The following is a 22259-nucleotide window of genomic DNA, read 5'->3' on the forward strand; positions in this document are numbered from 1 at the left end:
GCCGCGACCCTTTAATACAGTTCCTCATGTTGTGGTGACCCCCAACCATCAAATTATTTTCATTGCTACTTCATAACTGTAATGTTGCTACTGTTATGAATCGTAATGTAAATATCTGATATGCAGGATGTATTTAGGCGACCCCTGTGAAAGGGTCGTTCGACCCCCAAAGGGGTCGCGACCCACAGGGTGAGAACCGCTGCATTAGACCCACAGGGCAGCAAATGTGCTGTCCACAGACCCCACCCCAACCCACTCCCCTGGAGACAGGGACTGAGGCTCAGAGGAGGAGGTGGAACCGGTCTTTCTGATTTTAGACGCCAGGACTGCCGGGAAGGGCTGCTGAAGAGACGTGGGGGGTGGGGGCAGGGCGATGCACGGGGTGCTAATCCCAGCTTCCTGTCCTGATTTTCCTTGACTGCTGCTCGGGGCCTATCTTACGAAGTTCACAGCTACCGAAATAGATCTTTCCTCTCACCTGTTCTTAAGCAAAGAAGGCCTTGGTGACTTCCTGTCAAAGAATGCCTGCTTTGGTAATTTTTCCAGGAGGAGGGACAATAATGGGCCTGCTGCTGCTGAACGCCCAGCTTCTCCGCCTTGGCCAAGGAGCAGGGGGCAGACAGCTAAAGGGGAAGAGGGTGAGGAGGTGGGAGTGGGGGTGGGCCAGGGGCCAGCCTTTTCCATGGACTTGGTTGATGTTTCCTTCCATGGTCTGCTCCAGAAACCACCCTTGGCCCAAGGATGCCCCTCTGACTCAGACAGACAGCAGATCCTCTGCCCACCTCACGCCCCCTCCCCTCGCCCCTGGTGGATCCTACAGAACTCTCCACTCCTGCTTAACTCATCATCTGGCCATTGGAGCTCTGGGGCCTGAAAACCAAGTGTCTTGAGTTAGGGCGACCTCTCCGGCCGCTCACTCATTCACTCACCAAACACAAGCCCCCAGGTCAGGGGCTGGGGTGTGTGGGGGTCTGGAGTTACAGGGGGGAATACGGCGAGATACCCAGCCCCGGCGCAGGGGGCTTGGGGGTGGACATCCAGGCCTCTTCGGGGGGTGGGGGGCGTCCTGGGGACCCCACGTCCTTGGAGGTGGAGAAAGGAGAGCTGAAGGCAGCGACTTAGGGCAAACGCCCCAGGAGTCCCGAGCGGGTGGGGCGGGACCTGCGGTTGCCAGGGAGGAGGCTTTGGCGTCGCGTCACCAAGGTAACCCTGACCGAAGGAAGCCGGCCATGGCCTCTGGGCCTGGAGGGAGCTGGGGTCATCCCGCACCGCAAAGGGCAGCCCCCGTGGTGAGGCTGCGCCAGGGAGCAGAGCCTGCCTTTCCCGCGAGGCCTGCCTGCGGGCGGTGGCAGAGTTGGGGAGCAGGGGGGCGGGCGGGGGAGGGGTGAGAACTGGCGGGGGGGTGGGGGGTGGGGGATGAGCTGAGGAGAGCGACCCAGCTGGAGAGGAAGAGACTTGGCAGGGAGCGGGGAGGCCAAAGGGGTGCTGAGGGGTTAGGGAGGCAACTGGGGCGCGGGGGGTCGGGGTGGGGGTGGGAAGGGTTGGATCCCCAATCCCTTCTCCGCTTAGCCTGGCTGAGTCACCCCTTTCCCCAGCCCTGGGTGACGGTTCTGCAGCCCTTCCCATGGGCCGTCCCACCGCCACCCCCGAAGCCAGGATGTGTGAAGGAAGGTGAGACTCCGGGCTCCCTCCTGCCCTGTGCCTCCCTCTACCCGCACCTGTCTGGGCACTGAGGCTGCACCACCCGCTTCTGCGCCCCAGGGCCGGGTGTCCGGGAAAAGGCCCTGGTGGGGGCAGGCGGCTGGGGAGGGGGGGCAAGGGGCTGGGGGCAGGGGGCTGGGGTGGGGCAGGGGGCTGGGGGCCTGCCTGCTGAACCTGCTGAACCTCCGTTCCCTAGACCTGATGGAGCTGATGCTGCTACAGAACGCACAGATGCACCAGCTGATCCTGGGTCGCCTGGTGGCAGCAGCGCTCAGCCCCTGGCCCGCCTTCTCTGGCCCGCAGGTGGGAGGCTGGGGGGTGGGGCTGGGGGTCCCTAATCCAGACCACGCAGGCCTTGTTTTGAAGCAGACGTCCCTGCAGTGTGTCCCTCCCTGGGCTGCAGGCCCAGGAGGACGGGCGCCATTGCACCTGGACCTGCAGGTGCCTGGTACTTAGGAGCTGATGTTTGCTGAGAAGCCAATGAATAAATGAATGACTATGAACACCAGGCAACTTTGGCTGTGCCAGCACAGGAGGGGTGCCCTGCCTGCGTGCCCCCCTGGCTGGGCATGAGGAAAGGCTCCGTGGAGGGGCAGGTGGCCTTAGAACAGTAATGGCGAACCTGTTAAGCTCGGCGTGTCAGCATTTTGAAAAACCCTAACTTAACTCTGGTGCCATGTCACATACAGAAATTTTTTGATATTTGCAACCATAGTAAAACACTTATATTTTTTATATTTATTTTATATATTTAAATGCCATTTAACAAAGAAAAATCAACCAAAAAAATGAGTTCGTGTGTCACCTCTGACACGCGTGTCATAGGTTCGCCATCACTGCTTGGATCCAGCCCTTGACAGCCACATGGGGTCTTGATGGTTGGAGGTGAGGGCGTGTCCACCACCCAGGCTGGCAGAGCCCTCCAGCGGCCCTGGGATGAGTGGCTCCAGGGCCTGGGGCAGGCCAGGGGCAGCTTCCTGGCTCCCACCCAGCTGCGGAGTCAAACCTGGATTCTTCCAGTCCCTGCTCGCCTCTCATTAGCTGGGTGACCTCGACCAGCGGCTCAGGCTCTTCAAGCCTCAGGTTCCCACCTGCAAAATGTCTCCAAAGTGCCTGCTTACATGTAGCAAATACCAAGAACCAGTTGATGATGCAGATCTGGAAAAATAATTTAGAGGCACGGAGGAGTGGGGGTGGGGAGAGCCTGACCCTGTGTCACCCCCCAATCCCCCTCCCCCCGGCCCCCCGCACTCTCTTGCAACCCAGGTCCACATGGAGGGTCCGAAGGAGGAGAGTGAGGAGGAAGAGGAGCTGGAAGCCCAGGAGGAAGGGCCTCTGGTGTTCCACCACCACTACCTGCCCTGCCCGATGCCCGCTCTGGGCCTCCAGCCTCCCTGGCCAGCGCCTTTCCTTCCCCCGCCGCCACACCAGCCCCCCTGGCAGGATGCACCCAGGATCCAGCAGCGCCCTCCTGCCAGGAAAAGGGGGGTGTAAGTGAGGCGAGGCCCTGCTCTGGCTGGGCTGGAGGAGCTGCCTTGGGGCTGGGGCGGGTGGAGATCGCTGTGGGTCAAACCGCAGAGGTCACTTCTGATGGGGCATTTCTTTTCTCATCCCCATCTCAGGAGAGCCGTGCCCCCACCCCCACCCCCCAGTGCCACAGGGACTGTGGGTGCGGATGTACCCCCGGCTTCAGGTAGGGGCAGGGGGTGTGGGCAGCAGGCTCCAGGCCTAGGGATGGGTCAGGAGGCTAGGGGGGTCGTCTTCCCCTGAGGGCGGGGGTACTGTCACTGCTGCAGGCAACTGGCCTGTCCCCTTCCCTTTCCCTCCTTGGGGTCCACTGAGGCAGGAGGGAGTCAAGATGAGGGTGCTGTCTCCCCCCACCCAGATTACTATGACGCTGAGAGCTTACTATGAAGACAGACGCTGGCCCAGGGACCCACCCCAGCTGCACTGCGAGGCTGGATACAGCCCCCCGAGGGCCCCTCTGGTGCTCACAGCCACACCTGACAGCCCTTCTCTGCCTAACCCCAACCGGGCCCTCCCCTCCAGCGTGAATCAGTCTCCTCTCCTTCCCATTAAGACCTTGAGCCAGCCCATCTCTTCTCTGGAGTAAGCTCATCAGGTTCTTCACTGTCCAAGGCCCTCGACCCACGTGAACACCCACCTCTGCCCCACTGTTTGCTTCCCGGGCGAGGGGGAGGCTGCGAACCAGAGCCCCCCCAGACCTCAGTCCCTCACGCCTCTCTCTGGGAAGGCCAGGGCTGCGGGGTCTCCGCTTGGCCTAATAATGGAGCAGGAGGCCAGAGAAGACTGGTTTTGTTGTCCACAGTTCTGTAAAGGCCAAGATGCAGACGAATCCTGACTGGGAGGGTCCTGGAGCTGCGCCAGATCCCTGGGCCCCCACCCTCCACTCCACCAACAGGAAGCTGGCTCTGTGGCCGTGTCCTGCTCCGACAGGGAGTGGCCCCAGTTCCCGAGGGCCGTGTGGGAACAGAGTGTCTCTGCCCGGCCAGGCCAGGGCACACCGCCCCAACCCCACCGAGGAGGCCCTTGTCACTCGGCCGATGAGGGTGGGTGCCCGGTGCCGAGGCTGGTCAGCATGGGGGCGCCCCAGGGCTGGGCTGGCCCGAGGCCTCTGTGAAGCAGAGGGTGGAGGGACACTGAGGAGGCTTCTAGGGAGAGAAGTGTCGGCCCGATGCGTCACCTTCCTGGCCGCTGAGTACTCTCCCAGGAGGAGACGCGAGGCACAGGGTTAGGTCCAGGCGTTTGTATTCAGACTAGAAAAGGAAACGCCCCCCAGGTCCTCTGCGGCTTGTCACTGTCCTCCTGCCGTGGCCAGGCCACATCGCTGAGAGCCACACTGAGTCCCACTGGCTGCCGGGGCCGGGGCCACGACCCCACGCAGGCTATGCCCGGTAGGAGCGTCTCAGCCTCCTCCACGCGGCTTGTACCCCGTAATTGCCTCTCCGCCTCTGGTGCCACTGCTGGCCAAAGACAAAGCACAGCAGGACGGACGCCACGAACAGCAGCAGCAGCACCGACACGACGGCGATGATGATGACCATCTGGTTGTCCGGCGTGGGCTCTAGGGGAGAGGGCAGTGGTCTGAGAAGGACTCCGGGCCTGTGCGCACATATGCATAACCCGTGGACGCAGACAGTGGGGTGGTGAGGGCTGGGGGAGGGCGTGGAGAGAGGGGGCTGAAGAGGGTCGATGGGGGAAAAAGGAGACACATGTAACACTTTCAACAATAAAGATTAAAAAAGAAGAAGTGCTCTGGTCCTAGGTACCAGGGCCCAAGGGAGAGTGAGGTCCACCCTCATCCATCCTGCAGTCACCCGGGTCACGGAGACGAGTGACAGATGGTGTACTAACTAGGGGAAAGGTGAGCTGGGGTCTGGGCTACCAGCCAGGCCTCGGGAGACTGGGAGGGCAGCCTGTGGGCTCTGGGCACCATGGTCTGGACAGTGCACGCCAGCCCCTCCCTGGGCAGAGCCGAGTGAGTTTCTACCAAACTCGCTAAAGACAGGGAACACCTGCCATCAAGAGTCACAGAACCGCCCTGGCTGGTGTCGGTGGGCAGGGAAGGGTCGTGGGTTTGATTCCCGGTCGGGTTGTGGTGTGCGCGCGGAAGGCAACCAATAAATGTGTCTCTCTCACATCAATGTTTCTCTCTCTCTGTCCCCTTCCCTCCCTCTCTCCCACTCTTTCTAAAATCATTGGAAAATATCCTCAGGTGAGGATCAACAATAACAAAAAGAATCAAAGAACAGTGGAGTTCTAGAAGACCTGAGGGGTAGGTTAGGTCAAACTTTTCATTGTAGAGAGGAGCCAGAGAGAGCAGGTTGACTTGGTCAAGGTCACACAGCTCACTAACGGCCAAGCAACTAGTCCAGGTCCACGCTGGGGCTTGGAGAGAGCTTCAGGGAGGAGGGAACGTAAGAGGGACCCCTCTCAGGACCCAGTGTGGGGCCCCTGTTGCCTATCCCCCGAGCTGGCAGAGAGTGGGCCGAGGTCCTGGCTTCCCTCAGGGCCTAACGTGAAGGCCCTGTCCTCCCCCCTCTCCGGGGCAGGCCGGGGCCGCCTCACCATGGATCTCAAGCACCTGGGGCTCTGAGGTTCTCTGGATCAAACCCCCACCACGAGGTTGCAGGTCCAGCTCAGCCCGGCAGGAGAAGTTGTGGCGACCGTCTTCCTTGTGAGCCGTGCTGTTGTGTGTGATCATGGCTTCTTGGGGGGCAGCTGTTTCCCCCTCAAATCTCTGCATGTGCAGGGGCTCCTGGCCACGGAACAAGGTGAGGGTGAGGTTCTCAAGGGGTGCCACCGCCGGCACCCTGCACTCCATGGTGAAGACTTTGCCCACAGTCACCCACGTGGGCTGCAGCTTCAGCAGCACTTGCTCTGGGGGGTCTGCAGGGGAGAAAGTGGGGAGGTTGGGGGCACGGTCCCAGCGGGCCCACCCAGCCAAGAGCACCCCCTATCAGCACCGTGTGCTCAGGTCCCCGGCTGGACTTGCGGAGGCTGGGGCCCGGCCTGCTCCAGAGCGTAAGAGAGGAAGGAGGAGCCCTTTAGGGTGAAGGGCGTGCCGGGTGAACGTGATGGGTTCTGCCGCGGACAAGAGTGGAGGTGATTAGGTGTCTCCAGAGGGTCAGAGACTGTGCGGCCAACTAGAAAGATGTACGTGTTTGCATCGGTCTCCTTCCTCTCCAGAATTTTAAAAACTAAACAGTTGGGCACTTACGTTCAGAGAGACGCAGAAGGGAGCGCTCACTGGAACTGGGCATGAGCTGTGAGTTCTCCCTTAACAGGGGGGGCAAAGTCAGACCTGCCTTCATCCTCAGGGTCAGGTTCACGGCCCCCTCAATCCCTTATCCAGCGGAGCCCTGGGTGCGGCCTGCATTTCCCTCTGAGCCAGCCATCTCACCCCAATCACACCAGGATAGGATGTTGGATCAAGGGCGTCATTTATTTGATCCGTTAACGGGGAGGATCCCAGCAGCACCCTTAGTGCCGAGATGTTGGGAGAATCCCGGCCTCTCCGGGCCTCCGTGGCTATGGGCAGGTGTGTGTGTGATGGTCTCACATTTGCCGAGGGCCCTCAAGGGAAGAGAAAAGCACCTGGGGACTCCTCAACCTCCCCTGGAGAGCGTGCCGCCCTCCTGATGGTGCCCCCACCGCTTGTCGTGGGATTCGGGGTGTTCCCCGCACGGGGCTGCTGCTGAGCTGGGAGGAGGCTGTGAGCACTGCGATCGCCCTCTTCGGAGCAAGCCTCAAAGGCGGGTTGCCACAGGCCCACGGAGGCCAGCGAAGGGCGGGAGCAGACCCTGAGCCCAGGGCCTCGGTCCTGCTCCTTGTCACCCCAGCAGCCCAGGGAGGAGCGGGGCACCCAGGAGCAGGCGCTGCGCTGGGGGAGGAGGGCCGAGCGAGAGGCACTCACAGAACATGGTGATGCTGGCATTCCTCTGCACCTGCCTCCCGGAGCAGGTGAAGTGGCAATATACGACCGTGTCCGCGGAGACGTTGAAGACCTCGTAGAGCTCCCACTGAGGCTGCTTGTCCAGCAGAGTCTTGCTTAGGGTGGTCTCCAAACCGCTGACGGTGGGCTGCAGACAGCTGGTGCTGCAGTTGATCTCAGAGGACCCTCCGTGCTTCACCACCAGCTGCTCTGGCGACACGTAGACCTCGAACGCCTCCTCGCCAGACCCTGGAAGACCAGAAACTCTGGGCAGCAGATGTCCCCGCTGTCCTGCCCGGTGGAGCTGCCCACGCTGATCGAGGGGGCGGGGCCAAAGAAGAAAGGCCAGGGATGGTCCCTCTGCTCCTAGACCCTTAACCCTTGTTCAGGCCTCGTGGGCTGTCCCCCTGCCTCTGGGTGCCCCTCCTCCAGCCTGTCACCTCCAGGCAGATTCGTCTTCCTCACGCACTTCTCTCTCCACGGAGGGGGACCCCATTCCACCTTCAAGGCCCCAATGTGCCCTCCCTCCTCCACCAAGGCCTCTCTGAGATGGAGGTGGACTGTGTCTTCGGAGCTCCTATGGCCCAGGGTTCAACCCATCCCTCCCTCCTCTCCTTTCTTCCTCAAATACTTTTCGAACGCCCGCGTTGTGCCCGGTACTGTTCTAGGCTCTGCGGGAGTGAACAGAGCAGACCAAATCCTGCCTTTACAGAGCTCACATTCTAGTGAAGAAAACAGACAACAATAAACAAACATCCAGCCCATTGGATGGTGGTAAGCGCCTGGGAAAGGAAACGGGTGTGTGTGTGTATGTGTATGTGGGGAGGGAGGGGCACTTTAGCACAGGCCTCACCGAACTAAGACATGAGGGAGGTGGGGGTGAGCCCTGCCGATATCTGGGGGAGTATTTCTAGGAGACGCCCTGGGTCGGGAGAGGGTATGCTGTGTCTGCCTGCGGAAGAGCGAGGTGTCAGGATGCTCTAGCTCAGCGAGGAAAAATGCAGGGGAAGCGAGGTCAGAAAGGAAATGGGACCACCGTGCCCATGGCCCGGGAGTGTCCCAGTGATTCACACTCCTACGCACTCTCCCTTCGCCATTTTAGAGCTTCTAGAAGGCAGGACCCTGTCCCCCACTGTCCTGTGTGTGACAGACTCAGGAAGCATTTGATGCATGGAGACTGAGCCCTCAGCACTCACCTCTCTCTCAGCAACGACCAGGAAGGTCCTCGATCCCAACCAGCTTGGCCCAGCCTGGGTCCTGTGCTAGCACCATGCCCACATGCCCCATGCAGCCCCCAGATGGTAGAACATAATGAAGTGGCAAGAGACGGGCTTTGCAGGTACATGGAGCTGGATTTGAATCCTGAGTTCACCGTGTGCCAGCTCTGAGCCTCCGTTTCTTCATCTGTGAAATGGGCTAGTAATTCCTGTCCCAAAGCTGTTGTGAAGGTTCAATGAGATGGCACTTTAAAAGCATCTGGCAGGTTGTGCAAAACGGGGTGCGTGGCACCTGGTGGTATTTCCCCTCACCGTCCCCTTGACCCACTGGCAGGGCTTTCACTTTCGCTCTGAGGTGAGCCAGAAGGTGAGGCCCTCTGCTGCCCTCTTCTGTCCCCTCGGCCGCATCTGAAGACGAGCTAAGCCGGGTGTGCCTTCACCTTCTCTTGAACCCCAGCACTTCACCTCCTGAGGCCCCTACTCAGCCCACCATTTAGTCTCCATGACCTGCCACATCCACACCATGAAGCTGTGGGGCTATGCAACCTGGTGTCCCAAAGGCCAGGACCCTCACCTGCTCCCAGGTGTCCAAAGCATCCTGTGCCCATGGCCGGGGCCACTATGTCAAAGCCTCCGAGACTTCAGGGTTAGCACCCCGCCCCTAAAGCCGGGGGAGCGGGCAGCCCACCCTCTGGGCTGGCACAGGCCCAGTCAGGAACCCCAGGCACTGGCTCACCTGGGCAGAAGAGCACAGCAAGAAGAGCTGCGGGCAGGCCCCAGCAACAGAAAGGGGACATCTCAAATGGCATCCACGGGCTGGCAGCTGAGGGGGCCTGCAGAGATAGAGAGTGGGGTCAGGGAGTGGTGGCCGGGAGTCGCGACGGAGCCGCCAGCCTTTGTCAGCTTGTGACTGCATTTCCTCTCATTATCTGAGCGGCTCTTGGGAAGCCACGTGGAGGGCGGCTTCCTCCGCCGGGGCCGCAAGAGTCCAGGCAGAAGGCGGAAGCTGCTGCTAAGCGGGGCCAAACCTTGACCCCTGGGCATGCCCAGTTTAGAGGTGACGAGTGCCCACACGTGGGCAAGCAGGTACACGTGTGTGCGTGATGTGCGTGCACACAGGATTCTGGCGCGCTGTGTGGGCACAGAAGACAGTGATGACCACAAGCCCCAAGTCTCACAGGACACACTGTTGGGGTCCCCTCTGGGAAGAAAATACCCTAAGTCAGGACCTGTCCAGAACAGGGTCACCCTAGCAACGCAGATAAAGAGCTGGGCTTTCCTAGGGAAACGTGGGTGGGACTTGGAGGCTTCCAGCTAACAGCCCAGCACAAATCTACTTAGACTTTCATACCCACATAGCTTTCAACCTGGGCCTGTCCCGACCCAGCTGATACAGGGACAGTCTGAGGCCCAGAGCCTCAGGAAATTTCCCAGCCCCCAGCAGCCCAGGCACAGACAGAGGTTATGGGATCAGTCCGACTGTAGCCCAAATCCTCAGCCTCCATTTCCAGACTTGGCTTGTGGGGTCTCCCCTCCCCATCCAGGTGGGGAACAGAGGTTGGGTTTAGAGTCTGACAAGCTGCAGTGTGTTTCCTGGAGGCTTTGTCACCTGTTGCAGGATCCTCAGATGCAGTGAGCAGGTGAGGGGGAGTCCGATGGTGGGGAGGGTCTTGCCAGGAGGCTTTTGGTCCTGACACATCCAGCCTTCTTGCTCCAGCTGTGGCCAGGAGGCCCAGGGGCCAGCTGGCCTGGGAGAGACAGGACAGCAGCAGGCTTCCTTGCTTTCTCAGCCCGCCCCCCTCCCCCAAAGATGGGGCCTTGCCAAAGGGATGCCCCAGCATTTTCAGGGCTCCGGCCAAACCTCGTTCCTGGGTTGGGAGGGCAGGGAGAGGCCATGCCCTTCTCTTTGGCTGCTGTTACTATAGTATGTGGCTGTCGAGGGCAGCCCTGTCAGCAGGGACCCGGGGAAGCCCAAGACAGGCCGCTCGCTGGGCCTCGGAATGATACAGAGAGAAGATGGAGAAGCGAGTGGAACTGAACTCCAGCCCACGGTGCGGCTGCAGGAAACACTCCCCCAATCCAAGCTAGAGGCTGAGGGGGAGCCCCAGGGAACCAGACAATGGGCCCTGCTGAGGTGGGGGCTCTGTGGTCTCCCCTGGGTCCGAATAATAATAATAACAATAACTACAAAAATAATCACAACAGTAACACAATCAAGTGAACATTTACTGACTGCAGGTCACAAGCACTGCACAAACATTAACTAATTAATCCCCCAACTCTACGAGGTAGGTACTGTTACTGTCCCCATCTTACAGATGGGGAAACCGAGTCACCGTTGGGGCAAACCAGGGCTATGCCCATGGCTTTGTTAGACATATGTGTACTGCATTCTGAGATCTTACATGTCAGTCTCCCCTCCCTCCCCACTGGCCTTTCCATCCATGAAGGCAGAAGCTACAGCCACCAGAAAGTGACACTGCCTAGCACACAGTAGGTCTTAATAACTGTTCAGTCAGTAGATGGATGGATGGGTGGATTAGCAAATGAATGAGAGACAGTCTTGATAAACAACCCAAACGACCTTTCTGGTGGGCCCACTTAGCATATCTTTCTCCTTCTGGCGATGTCTTTGCTGCCCACCAGGCTACAGCTGGGCTATAAACAGGGACAACCAGGGTCCCATGATCTTTACAAATCCTCAGATTTTTAATGTGATTCAGGCTGGTTCCCTTGGAAACCACAGTTTTCCATGTGACTAGCAAATGGGCGTGACCCGGATCTTGACACAGGAGTATGGAATGGCTGAAAGTCAGAGGGTGGAAAAAGACAGCCCCGGCAAACAGTAACCAGGAGAAAGCCAGGAAAGCTGCGCTGATATCGGACATAGGGGACTTTTACGATCAAAATACTTACTAGGAACAGGGTAAGTGCCTAAATGAAAAGGTCAATTCACCAGGAAGTTAGGATAGTTCTAAACTTGTAAGCATCTAGCTTCAAAGAACTACAAAGAGATAAAACCACCATCAAAGCAAGAGGTTTTAATACACTTCTTTCAACTACGAATAATGAAGCAGACCAAAAAAAACAAAAAACAAAAAAAAAACACCCAGTAAATGAATAGAAGAGCTGAAACATAGTTTAAAAGCTTGATAGGTACCTATAAATCAGAGAATACAAATTTTTTAAAAGGTTAGTTTTAAAATTCCATATATTTGGTAATGTAAAAACATGCCCTAAAATAACCCATGGGTCAAAGGAAAACAAGAGTAATAACACATTTAAAAAGATTTAGAATTGAATAGTAGTGAAAAAACATATATTAAAATTTACGGGATGCATCAAACATGGTACTTCGAGGGAAAGTTATAGCCTCGATGCTTGTACCGAAAATAGTCTGAAATAAACATCCAATGTAAGTAAGTAGTCAAGAAGTTAGAAGAGGAAAAAACAAAGTAAACCCAAAAGTAAACTCAAAGAGAATAATGAGCAGAAATCAATAAACTAGAAAACAAAGTAGACAGGATGGATAAGCCAAAAATCAGTTCTTGAGAAAACGAATAGAATGGGCATATCTATTTAAAAACAAAAGAAGGCACAAGTAACCATTATTAGGAACGAAAACAGGAACATTATAAGATTTAAAAGAAGACGTTCCAGCCCAGCGGCATGGCTCTCAGTTGAGCATCAACCTATAAATCAGGAGATCATGGTTCAATTCCTGGTCAGGGTACATACCCGGGTTGGGGGCTCGACCCCCAGTGTGGGGTGTGGGGCGTGGGTTGTGCAGAAGGCAGCCAATCGATGATTCTCTCTCATCCTTGATGTTTCTATCTTTCTCTCCCTCTCCCTTCCTCTCTCAAATCAATAAAAATATAGTTCAAAAAAGAAGACGTTACAAATTCACAGAAAAAGAAAGCAGAACAGTGGTTGCCAGGGCCTGGTGAGTTGTTTGATGGGTAGAGTTTCCGTTTTGTATGAGAAAACTCGAGGTTGGTTACAAGAAACCACGCATGTACTTACCACAGCCAACTATTGCTATCAGGCAAAGAGGACTTTTAGTACAAAGATATTGATAAGGGATAAAATGGGTGCCTAAATTAAAGGATCAATTCATAGTTCTACATGGATAAGCATCTATCTTGAAAAAACTACAAAGAGATCAAACCACCAGCATAGCGAGATATTTTAATACGCGTGTCTCAACTATGGATAAAGAAGCACACTAAAAATGGAAAAATGGTTAAGATGGTACATTTTGTGTTATGTGAATTTGACCACAATTAAAAATGTCTACAAATAATTTGTGCCAAGAAGTGTGAAACAAAATAGAATAGGCATGCATATGTGATAAAGCACTAAGAGCATCGGAGGGTGGCTACATCTGGGTGGGAGCGAGGAACGCACAGGTAGATGCAGGACTCAGGAACATTTCGTGCCTGTGTTGAGTGTTGGCTTCAGGCCTGTCCATACTACCCTGCTGTATAGAATGTACATGCATGCTACATATGTTACGTTACGTGCCACACATTAAATGTTACTAACAGGATGCCAGGAGAAAAGAGAAATTCCCACGAGTTAGACAGAAGAGGAGGCTCTATGGCAGTGGTTCTCAACCTGTGGGTCGCGACCCCTTTGGGGGTGGAATGACCCTTTCACAGGGGTCGCTAAGACCATCGGAAAACACATAGATAATTACATATTGTTTTTGTGATTCATCACTATGCTTTAATTATGTTCAATTTGTAACAATGAAACTACATCCTGCATATCAGATATTTACATGACGATTCATAACAGTAGCAACATTACAGTTATGAAGTAGCAAGGAAAATAATTTTATGGTTGGGGGTCACCACAACATGAGGAACTGTATTAAAGGGTCGCAGCATTAGGGAGGTTGAGAACCACTGCTCTATGGGAATGGGAGGTAAGTGCTCACGGAGGAGGGAGGATTTCACTGGGATTCATCATGAACCCCAGATGCAAGCCCCAGAGGTTGGGGACTGTCCCTTCCCAGGCTCCGGCTCAGCTCAGAGGGCCCAGGGCATATCCATCGGGGCCCCTGGACCAGAAGGCAGCCCCGCAGCTCTAAATCTGTCACCAGGACAGAGCAGGAGAGGAAGCAAGAGAACAAAAACAGGAAACTACCACAAAGCGCGGTTCATGAACTCAGAGAGCAGACAGGAGCTCCGTGGAGCTGGGGACCTCTGCGATCTCCAGCCTCCTCCCCCAACCCCACGCTTAGAGTGTGTGTGTGTGAGTGGGGTAGGTGGGGGGGAGGAGGATGAAGGTCCAGGGAGGGGGAGGGATTGAAACTCAGGCTTCGATGCTCCATCCCAAATCCTTTCCACTCTGCCCAGGGAGGTGAGAAGTGTGGCCTTACCTGTCATCTGCTGGATGGAGTGAGTGATGGGAAGGAGCGGTGGCCAGGGGTCCAGTACACCCCGAGAGGTGGAAGCTGCATGAGATGCTGCCGCTGGGTGCCCTGGTGTCTTGGGGTCTGACGGATTAATTCAGGTTTCTTCCTTCCTTCTACCCAGAAGTCACGTGCTTCCTGTGCCTGGTTCTCATCGCTTTCCGTCCGCTCCCCCCCTGAAAAAAAAAACAAAACGGTGGTTAAAACACACACAGCCAACGATGTCAGCACATTAACCTTTTCTGGTGTACGGTTCTGAGGCATTCAGTACTGTCACACGCTGTGCCACCGTCACCACCACCCATCTCCAGGACTTTCCCATCTTCCCAGACTGGAACGCTTCCCCGTGAAGCACTACATTCCCCAGCCACCCCTCCCCCCAGTCCCTGGCAACCACTGTTTTACTTTCTGTTTCTATGAATTTGACGACTCTAGGGACCTCCTATCAGGGGGATCTTTGTCCTTTTCTGACTGTTTGTTGCACTGAGCGCAATGTCCCCAAGGTTCATCCATGCTGTGGCACATGTCAGAATTACCTTCCTTTTAAAATTTTTTCAATTAAATTAAATAAAAAACTTTTGCTGAAACCGGTTTGGCTCAGTGGATAGAGCGTCGGCCTGCGGACTGAAAGGTCCCAGGTTTGATTCCGGTCAAGGGCATGTACCTTGGTTGTGGGCACATCCCCAGTAGGAGGTGTGCAGGAGGCAGCTGATTGATGCTTCTCTCTCATCGATGTTTCTAACTCTTTATCTCTCTCCCTTCCTCTCTGTAAAACATCAATAAAATATATTAAAAAAATAAATAAATAAAATAAAATAAAATAAAAAACTTTTTATTAGAGAGAGAAACATCGATTGGTTGTTCCACTCATCCACGCATTCATGTATGTGCCCTGACTGGGAATTGAACCCACAACCGTGGCATATAGGGATGATGCTCTAACCCACTGAGCTGCCCGGCCAGGGCAGAATTACCTTCCTTTTTATTTATTTTTTTTCTTTTCTTTTTTTTTTAATATATTTTATTGATTTTTCACAGAGAGGGAGGGAGAGAGATAGAGAGTCAGAAACATCGATGGGAGAGAAACATTGATCAGCCGCCTCCTGCACATCTCCCACTGGGGATGTGCCCGCAACCCAGGTACATGCCCTTGACAGGAATCGAACCTGGTACCCCTCAGTCCGCAGGCCGACGCTCTATCCACTGACCCAAACCGGTTTCAGCAATTACCTTCCTTTTTAAAGCTGCATAATATTCTGCTCTGTGGAGAGACCACATTTGTGTCTCTACTCATCCGTCGACGGACACTTGGGCTGCTCCCACGTTCTGGCTGTGGTGAATAATTCTGCAATGAATGTGGGTGAACAAGTCTCTCTTCAACTCCCTGCCTTTGACTCTTTGGGGTTCATACCCAGAAGAGAGATTGCTGGGTCACATGGTAGTTCTGTTTAATTTTTTTGAGGAACGACCATATCATTTTCTTCTCTCCTTTGAGGTGCAGTGTCTGCACTACTTAGGGCCTTTGATGAATGATAGAGTTCCAGGGTGAACCCCTGCAGGAAGCTAGTCAACATCACAGAGCTGGGTCTTCCTGTGTGCGACATGCCCCACCACGAAAACCTGTCTGTGACCAAGAACCATCGCTTTCTCAGATCACGTCACACCTGCCACCTCGCCTAGCAATAAAAAACACACAAAAACAAACAAACAAAAAACTACCCTAGCAGAGTGACTGTCCCAATTGGCAGAAAGAATCAAAGCTGGGTGCAGAGGTGGGTGCTGGGTGGCCAGCGAGGCTCGCCCAGAAGCAGGGATCTCGCCCCCAGAGGCCAGCCCCATTTTAAACTCCTGGCTTAGCCAAGTCACAAAGTAGACGATGTCAGGGACCAACAGGACAGTCAAGGCCATGCCCACACAGGGTCTTCTAGGCCCGAAGCCATCTCTCCTGGTGCTTTTGTGTTTCGGGCTCTTCACAGAAGTTCGTTTTGGAAAGTTCCTGTCTCACTGCTGCCAAAACACAACCAAGGGAGAACGTCGAGGTGGGGGCATCAGGGCCGAAGGCTTTGTGGAGCCCGTGTGACGTTAGAGCTCTGATGGTACCTGTGGTAGAGACACATTAGGGCCCAGCCAGTGTGACTGAGTGGTTGAGCATCAGCCTATGAACCAGGAGGTCGGGGTTCAATTCCCCATCGGGGCACATGCCTGGGTTGCAGGCTTGGTCCCCAGCGGGGGTGTGTGTGCAGGAAGCAGCCTATAGATGATTCTCTCTCATCACTGATGTTTCTATCTCTCTCTCTCCTTCTCTCTTCCTCTCTGAAATCAATAAAAATATATATATACTAGAGGCCCAATGCACAAAATTCGTGCACAGGTAGGGTCCCTAGGCCTGGCCAGCGACCAGGGCCGATCAGGGCCTTCCAGCTGCCAGCTGGGTCCTTCCTTCTGGCTGCTGGCCAGGGCCTCCCTTCCCTGGCTGTTGGCTGCCGGCCAAGGCCTTCCTTCGTTCTGTGTCACCCCCTGGTGGTCAGCGCAAGTCATAGCAAGCAATCAAACTCCCACTCTCCCAGTCGATCTCCCGAGGGGACACTTTGCATATTAGCCTTTTATATATATACTAGAGGCCCAGTGCACAAAATTCATGTACTTGCGGGGGGGGGGGGGTCCCCTCAGCCAGGCATGCGCCCTTTCGCAGTCCAGGAGCCCTCGGGGGATGTCCAACTTCTGGCCAACCTGGCAGTCAGACATCGTTAGTGCTGCTGCAGAGGCAGGAGAGGCTCCCATGACCACCACTGCGTTTGCCAGCCTTGAGCCCGGCTTCTGGCTGAGTGGCATCCCCCCTGTGGGAGCACACTGACCACCAGGGGGCAGCTCCTGCATTGAGCACCTGCCCCCTGGTGGTCAGTGCCTGACTGGTCGTTCCGCTGTTTGGTCAATTAGCCTTTTATTATATAGGATAGATATATAAAAACTTGTTTAAAAAAATTAGGGCACATGTCTGATTCATATATCCCCCAGGAGTGATGGCTGGACTTGCCTCTTTTGGAGAAGAATCCCTCCTTTCTCGACCACAAACAGGTTTTCTGGGGAGCTGCTGTCCTCCTACTCCACCCCACCTCCCTGGCCAAACGATTGCTCCAAAGTGGCATCATGGTATTTCAGGTATTTACCTGAGTTTGTTTGTTTTTTAACGAGTTGGGGAAAGAGGGTCTTTTCCTGCCAGGTTACAGAGGTCAGAGGAAGCCAAGCCTCCCTTCTTGGGTCTGTAATAGGCGAGAAGGTCAAATGCTCAAAGAAGAGGTGATAGTGCTCTGATGGTTCCAGTCCTTGGTTCCAGCCATTCCTGAGGCCTTTCCTGCAGGTCGGCGTCCACCAGCCAATTCTTTTGGCCTTTTTGCATGAGCCAGTTTCAGCGGGTTTCGGTCCAGAGCCAGAGACCACGCATCCCCAGGGGACTCGTCAGTCAGCAGGGAGGCTGCAGAGTGAGCTGCACGTGGCCTGCACTGGCCGGGCTCCAGGCCCGACTTTGGTGCTGGGTCTTCATGACAGGAGAGGCTGGGAATGTCTTCCTGGAAAGAGAAAAATAAAGTAAGATTTGATGACAACATAACATTACTTCTGCCCCTCCAAACGTCCTTCCTCCCTTTTTTTAAATTGCTTTCAGAGCGGAAGGGAGAGGGAGAGAGAGACAGATACATCAATGATGAGAGAAAATCATTGATCGCCCGCCTCCTGCATGCCCCCTACTGGGGATCGAGCTCACAACCCGGGTGTGTACCCTTGACTGGAATCGAACCCGGGACCCTTCAGTCCACAGACTGATGCTCTATCCACTGAGCCAAGCCAGCTAGGGCCCTTCCTTTTTAAAAAATAAATGAAAGGCAATAATTGGAGGTAAGTGTATATCCCGATTTGGAGAACAAGCTGTCAGCTTATGAAGGGCCTCTGAACAGTAATGCCATCAAAATCTGCAGCTATCTCAGCGTTTCCCGAATTCATTTGGCCATTGAGCCCTTTAACCTAAGTGTACTCTCCTTTGGTACGCTGAGGTGCAAACGCAGATGTCCTAAATGAGTCAACCCTGGGCCTTGTTTCTCTCACCTGGTCCTAGCCACGTTGTAGGGCAGTGATGGCGAACCTATGACAGGTGTGTCAGAGGTGACACGTGAACTCATTTTTTTGGTTGATTTTTCTTTGTTAAATGGCATTTAAATATATAAAATAAATATCAAAAATATGTCTTTGTTTTACTATGGTTGCAAATATCAAAAAATTTCTATATGTGACATGGCACCAGAGTTAAGTTAGGGTTTTTCAAAATGCTGACATGCCGAGCTCAAAAGGTTCGCCATCATTGCCATAGGGCATGTGCGTCTGGGACATGAGACACCCCACCCGACCCAATGCTCAGCTCTCCTGGCCCCTCCCCTCCTCTCCCCTCCCCTCCCCACTTCCTGTGACTCACACCCGCTCAGGCAGCCTCTTCCAGGAACTCACCATAGGGAAGGGCACGCCTCAGTCATCTGTGCTTATCTGGAAGGAGTCCGAGACCAACCTCTGACCCAAAAAACAGTTTCTTCCTAGTCTGTTCAGGATGAGGCCCTTCTCCTCTATTGGAATACCCCCCCCCCCAAAACAAACAAACAAACAAAAACAAAACAAAACAGAGACTCCTCATTCACTCACTCACTCACTCACTCACTCACTCACTCACAGAGCCTCCTTTGGCCCCTGGGCAGCTCAGGCCAATGGGCAGCCCCCTCCTGGAGCTGGGTCTGCCCTCCTGGACCCTGTTCCCCCGACTCCCGCTCAAACCTGGACCGAGACAGCAAAGCCAGTTCCTCCCGTGACAGGTGTCTGAGGGCCCAACAGCGGTTTCTTCAAATGTCTGTGAGTTTCTAGGCCCCTCACAGCCCTACTCTTCACCCTCAGCCCCATCATTACAATCAAGGCAGGACTTCCTGTCACTTTCTTGGGTTGAGACTCCGCAGTCCAGTTGCTCGGCATCTTCCAGAATCTTGATTGGGCCGCGCGGGTGTTAGTCACTCTTTCCAGTTTTGTGTCACCTCCAGGCACACTCCACAGGCACTCCCGTGGCTTCCTCCAGGTCATGGAGCAGGCCTGGGAAGGGATTCGGAGAGGCAGGAAGAGGAGACAGCAAGGAAGAGCACTCACTGGGCTCACTTGCCCACCCGCTCTGGGGGTCGAGTGACTCAGTTACTGCCCCTCCTGTTTCTGGAACAGGGCCCCCACCAACCTCCACCATCTTCACTATGGTTTTCCGGGGGCTGCTGAGCTCTTACCAGCCCTGCCCCTCTGCCCACAGCGGATGGGCCCAGGCACGATATTGGCCCTGCCGAAGTCTCTCACTAAAGTGGAAGATGTCAAGGCCAAGGACCGATGAGGGCACCAATGCTCCAGCACAGTGCCTGGCCCGGCATTAGCTGTTGTCACGATCTCTTGAAGCTAACACATGACCCCAGTGAGACAAACGTAGAGAGTCTAATAAGTGCATTCGCTGATGGAATACAGTTGTGTATGTGTGTGCATATCTATATAGATAAAAGGCTAATATGCAAAGTGTCCCCTCAGGAGTTCGACCGGGAGTTTGATTGCTCGCTATGATGTGTGCTGGCAACCAGGGGACGGTGCAGAATGAAGGCCCTGGCCGGCAGCCAGAAGCCAGGGAAGGAAGGCCCCAGCCGGCAGCCAGAAGGCCCTGATCGGCCCTGATCACTGGCCAGACCTAGGGACCCTACTTGTGCACGAATTTCATGCACCGGGCCTCTAGTGTTTAATAAAGTGCACCAGACACTAAGAAAACACATTGTCTTTGCAGCTCAAAGCTGACTCAGCATAAAAGCAGCAAACCCCATCTCAGTGCCTGGAGCCCCGGCCCCGCCGTGCCAGCGGCCCGACCACCTGCTGGCCTCCTCTCTCTGCTCTCAGAGGCAGCTAAGGGTGCTGCCAGCTGCCTTCCTCCCTGGCCTGGGTCAATTCAAGAGGCAGACGCAGTCCTGGCGTAATAGCTGTGTGGGGGACGCAGGAGCTGTCTCTGCTGTTGCATCAAGTGACAGGAAGCAAGCCTGTGTCCAGAGCTTTGCTGTGTCCAGAGCTGCAGATGGCAGGTGGGTGTGTCTATGGTTCTCAGGGACGCTCCGGTGCCCTCTGAGGCAGGGGGAGAAGGGGCCACGTGGAAGGAGCCAGTCTTGAAGCTGAGCCCTGGCTACGCTGTCCGGGGGCTGGTGGGCCCTTCAGCGTCTCCCTTCAGGTGGTGCAGGAGAAAGCAAAGCCCTCTGATTCTAGAGGGATGGATGGGAGGAGAATGCGTTCCTTGGTGTGCGGGAGGACACACCCCGTGCTTTCCCAGCTCTGTGCTGGCCGAGTCACCCCAGTGGGTTTCTCTCATCCTAGACTTCTTGGTCCAGCATCCTATTCACCGTACATGTGCCCCAAATTCTGCTGGAGCCCAAGTCTCACCATGAGGCAAGTCTGTCCCAACTTGGCCACCTTGCTGGAAGTCAGCTCAAACTGATACTTCGGGGGACTTCCTGCAGTTTCAAAGGGTCTTTTCCCACAAAGAGCCACCAAGAAGGATGTCCCAGCCCCACTCCCTGCCGCAGACACCAGCGGGCAACTGCACCTCCACCCGCCTTCCCACCGCTGAGCCAGCTGCTCACCCTCACCAGCCACCCCCTCGCCCCGGAAGGCAGCTGGGATCAAGCCCTTGGTCTGAGTGGTGGTCGCATCTTTAAGAAGATGAAACTGGCTTCCAAATCTAAAACTACCTTTATTTGTGGTTGGCTCAACATAAGACGCCATCATCAATCAGCAGAATTATAAAACTGTACAGGAGGTACAAAAATAGGCCATTTAACTTATATAATTACCCTCACATTGTCAAGCTTTAAAAATACACATAAAAATTGTACAATCTGGCAGTTTATAAAATATAAAGCTAAAAAGGAGGATTTTAGGCTCCACAAAGAGGATTGTTTCACATAATTAACACACATTTAACAACTAACCATCCACAGAGAAGACACGATGGCACAGAATTATTTTTAAATCACTTAAAAATTAACATTTTTACCACGACCAAATTATTCACCCTTTACTAACAAAGCCTACTGTAAGGCATCCATCCCGTGGAAGGATACAGTATAACTTTTCCTTTTCCAGTTTTAACTTGGTCAGGGGTGTTGTCCAAAACAAATCGTCTGTGCTTTAAGCAAGTGCAATTGTAACTAGGGTATACTTCAGAGTAAAAATTAAATAAATATAAATAGGTTAAATAAATAGGCCATTGCAAAAAGAACACTACGTAAGGTTTGCATCTGAGAACGTGGCAGAGTTGACTGGTAATGCTTTCCGGGTACTGGGGACACCCCCGTCACAGCTTTTGGGATACTGGAAAGGAATACTGCACCCACCAAGCGCAGAGCTCGGGAGGCGGGTGTGGGGACCTTGGCCGTGGTTGTGGGTTAAGGCTGCCCCGGTGGGAGGCTCACTGCGGATGGTTCTGTGGTTCTCCACTGAGCACAGGAGAGATTTACGTGCTGCTACAGTCAGAACCGGAGTCACGCATGGGAAATCACTGTTTCAAAAGGAAGTACAGAAGAGGATAGACGCTTTGGCTTGAAAGATAACGGTCCAACCCTGGAAGGAGGAAATCTGGCTTATCTGGACGGGACACGCAGTGACTTCCTTGGAAAGGCTGCTGCCAGGCCAGGCACATCTAAACAACTCCAGGACGGCCAGGGCAAAGCAACGCCGGGAGGCACGAAGGAAAGGGATTTCAGAAACCGAAGGAAAGCTAACGAGAATGTAAGGGGGCTCTACGGGTGCTGGGCTCGCTCTCCCTGCATAGAGGGCTTGGACGCGGAGCCAGCCCATCTTCCGCAGGAACCAGCTGAGGAGCACATGGGAAAGGGGAACGGTCTTGGGAAACCCAAAGTATCGGGAAGCTGGCCAGAGTCCAACTTCTGAAACGAGAGCAGCCAAGAGGAGAAAGCACGGCTGTCCAAAGGCCCCACGTCAGCGAGAGGTCAGAGCAGCAATGAGAGGGAACCACACAGATACCCGAGTCACGTCCACACAAAGCTTTGGCGGGAGGACCAGGGTAAACGCTGATAAGGACCGTTCTTGATGGGAAGAAAATACTTTGCTGGACCCACTGGCCTGGAGCCTTCCCAGTACAACACACGCAGCGGGTCGCAGTGACATCTCGCCGCTCAGAGCCTCCGATGACTATTGCACTGAGACAGGGTTTTGTACTTCGGCACCCAGATGGCTCAGTGGCTTATCAGGTAACACCAGTGAGTCCTGAAAGTGCAAATGCTCGGATGCCTCGTGACATGCGGAGTCTTTTATAAAATGAGTTAGAAAGCTCGAGAAGCAATCAGAGAAAAGTGTCGTAAAAATAAAACCGAATACTTCTAAAAAGTCCAACAGCCTTCTAGGACTCGTA

The 22259-nt window shown here is 54.5% G+C and overlaps 2 protein-coding genes across 3 annotated transcripts; one reads left to right on the forward strand and one right to left on the reverse strand.

Moving 5' to 3' along the window:
* Nucleotides 1–1217: 1217 nt before the first annotated feature.
* On the forward strand, nucleotides 1218–3471 carry PRR29 (proline rich 29; the record flags this gene model as incomplete). The annotated part of the gene is made up of 5 exons (XM_081110255.1): nucleotides 1218–1289; nucleotides 1596–1671; nucleotides 1898–2004; nucleotides 2968–3191; nucleotides 3324–3471. Exons 1-5 carry the CDS (start codon nucleotides 1230–1232, stop codon nucleotides 3469–3471), a joined length of 615 nt encoding a protein of 204 aa, XP_080966381.1. The 5' UTR covers nucleotides 1218–1229.
* A 119-nt stretch (nucleotides 3472–3590) lies between these two features.
* ICAM2 (intercellular adhesion molecule 2) lies at nucleotides 3591–14148 on the reverse strand. 2 transcript variants are annotated; one of them, XM_081110254.1, is made up of 5 exons: nucleotides 13760–14148; nucleotides 9110–9206; nucleotides 7139–7405; nucleotides 5791–6111; nucleotides 3591–4786 (listed from the first exon to the last, which is right to left on the reverse strand). In XM_081110254.1, the coding sequence occupies exons 2-5, from the start codon at nucleotides 9180–9182 to the stop codon at nucleotides 4608–4610; spliced, it is 840 nt and encodes a 279-aa protein (XP_080966380.1). In that variant the 5' UTR covers nucleotides 9183–9206; nucleotides 13760–14148; the 3' UTR covers nucleotides 3591–4607. The 2 variants fall into 2 exon arrangements, with proteins under 2 accessions (XP_080966380.1, XP_080966379.1); XM_081110253.1 differs by lacking the exon at nucleotides 13760–14148 and adding an exon at nucleotides 9983–11447.
* Nucleotides 14149–22259: the final 8111 nt, after the last annotated feature.

This window comes from Myotis nattereri, assembly GCF_964212035.1.
Source record: "Myotis nattereri genome assembly, chromosome: 16".
NCBI lineage: Eukaryota > Metazoa > Chordata > Mammalia > Chiroptera > Vespertilionidae > Myotis > Myotis nattereri.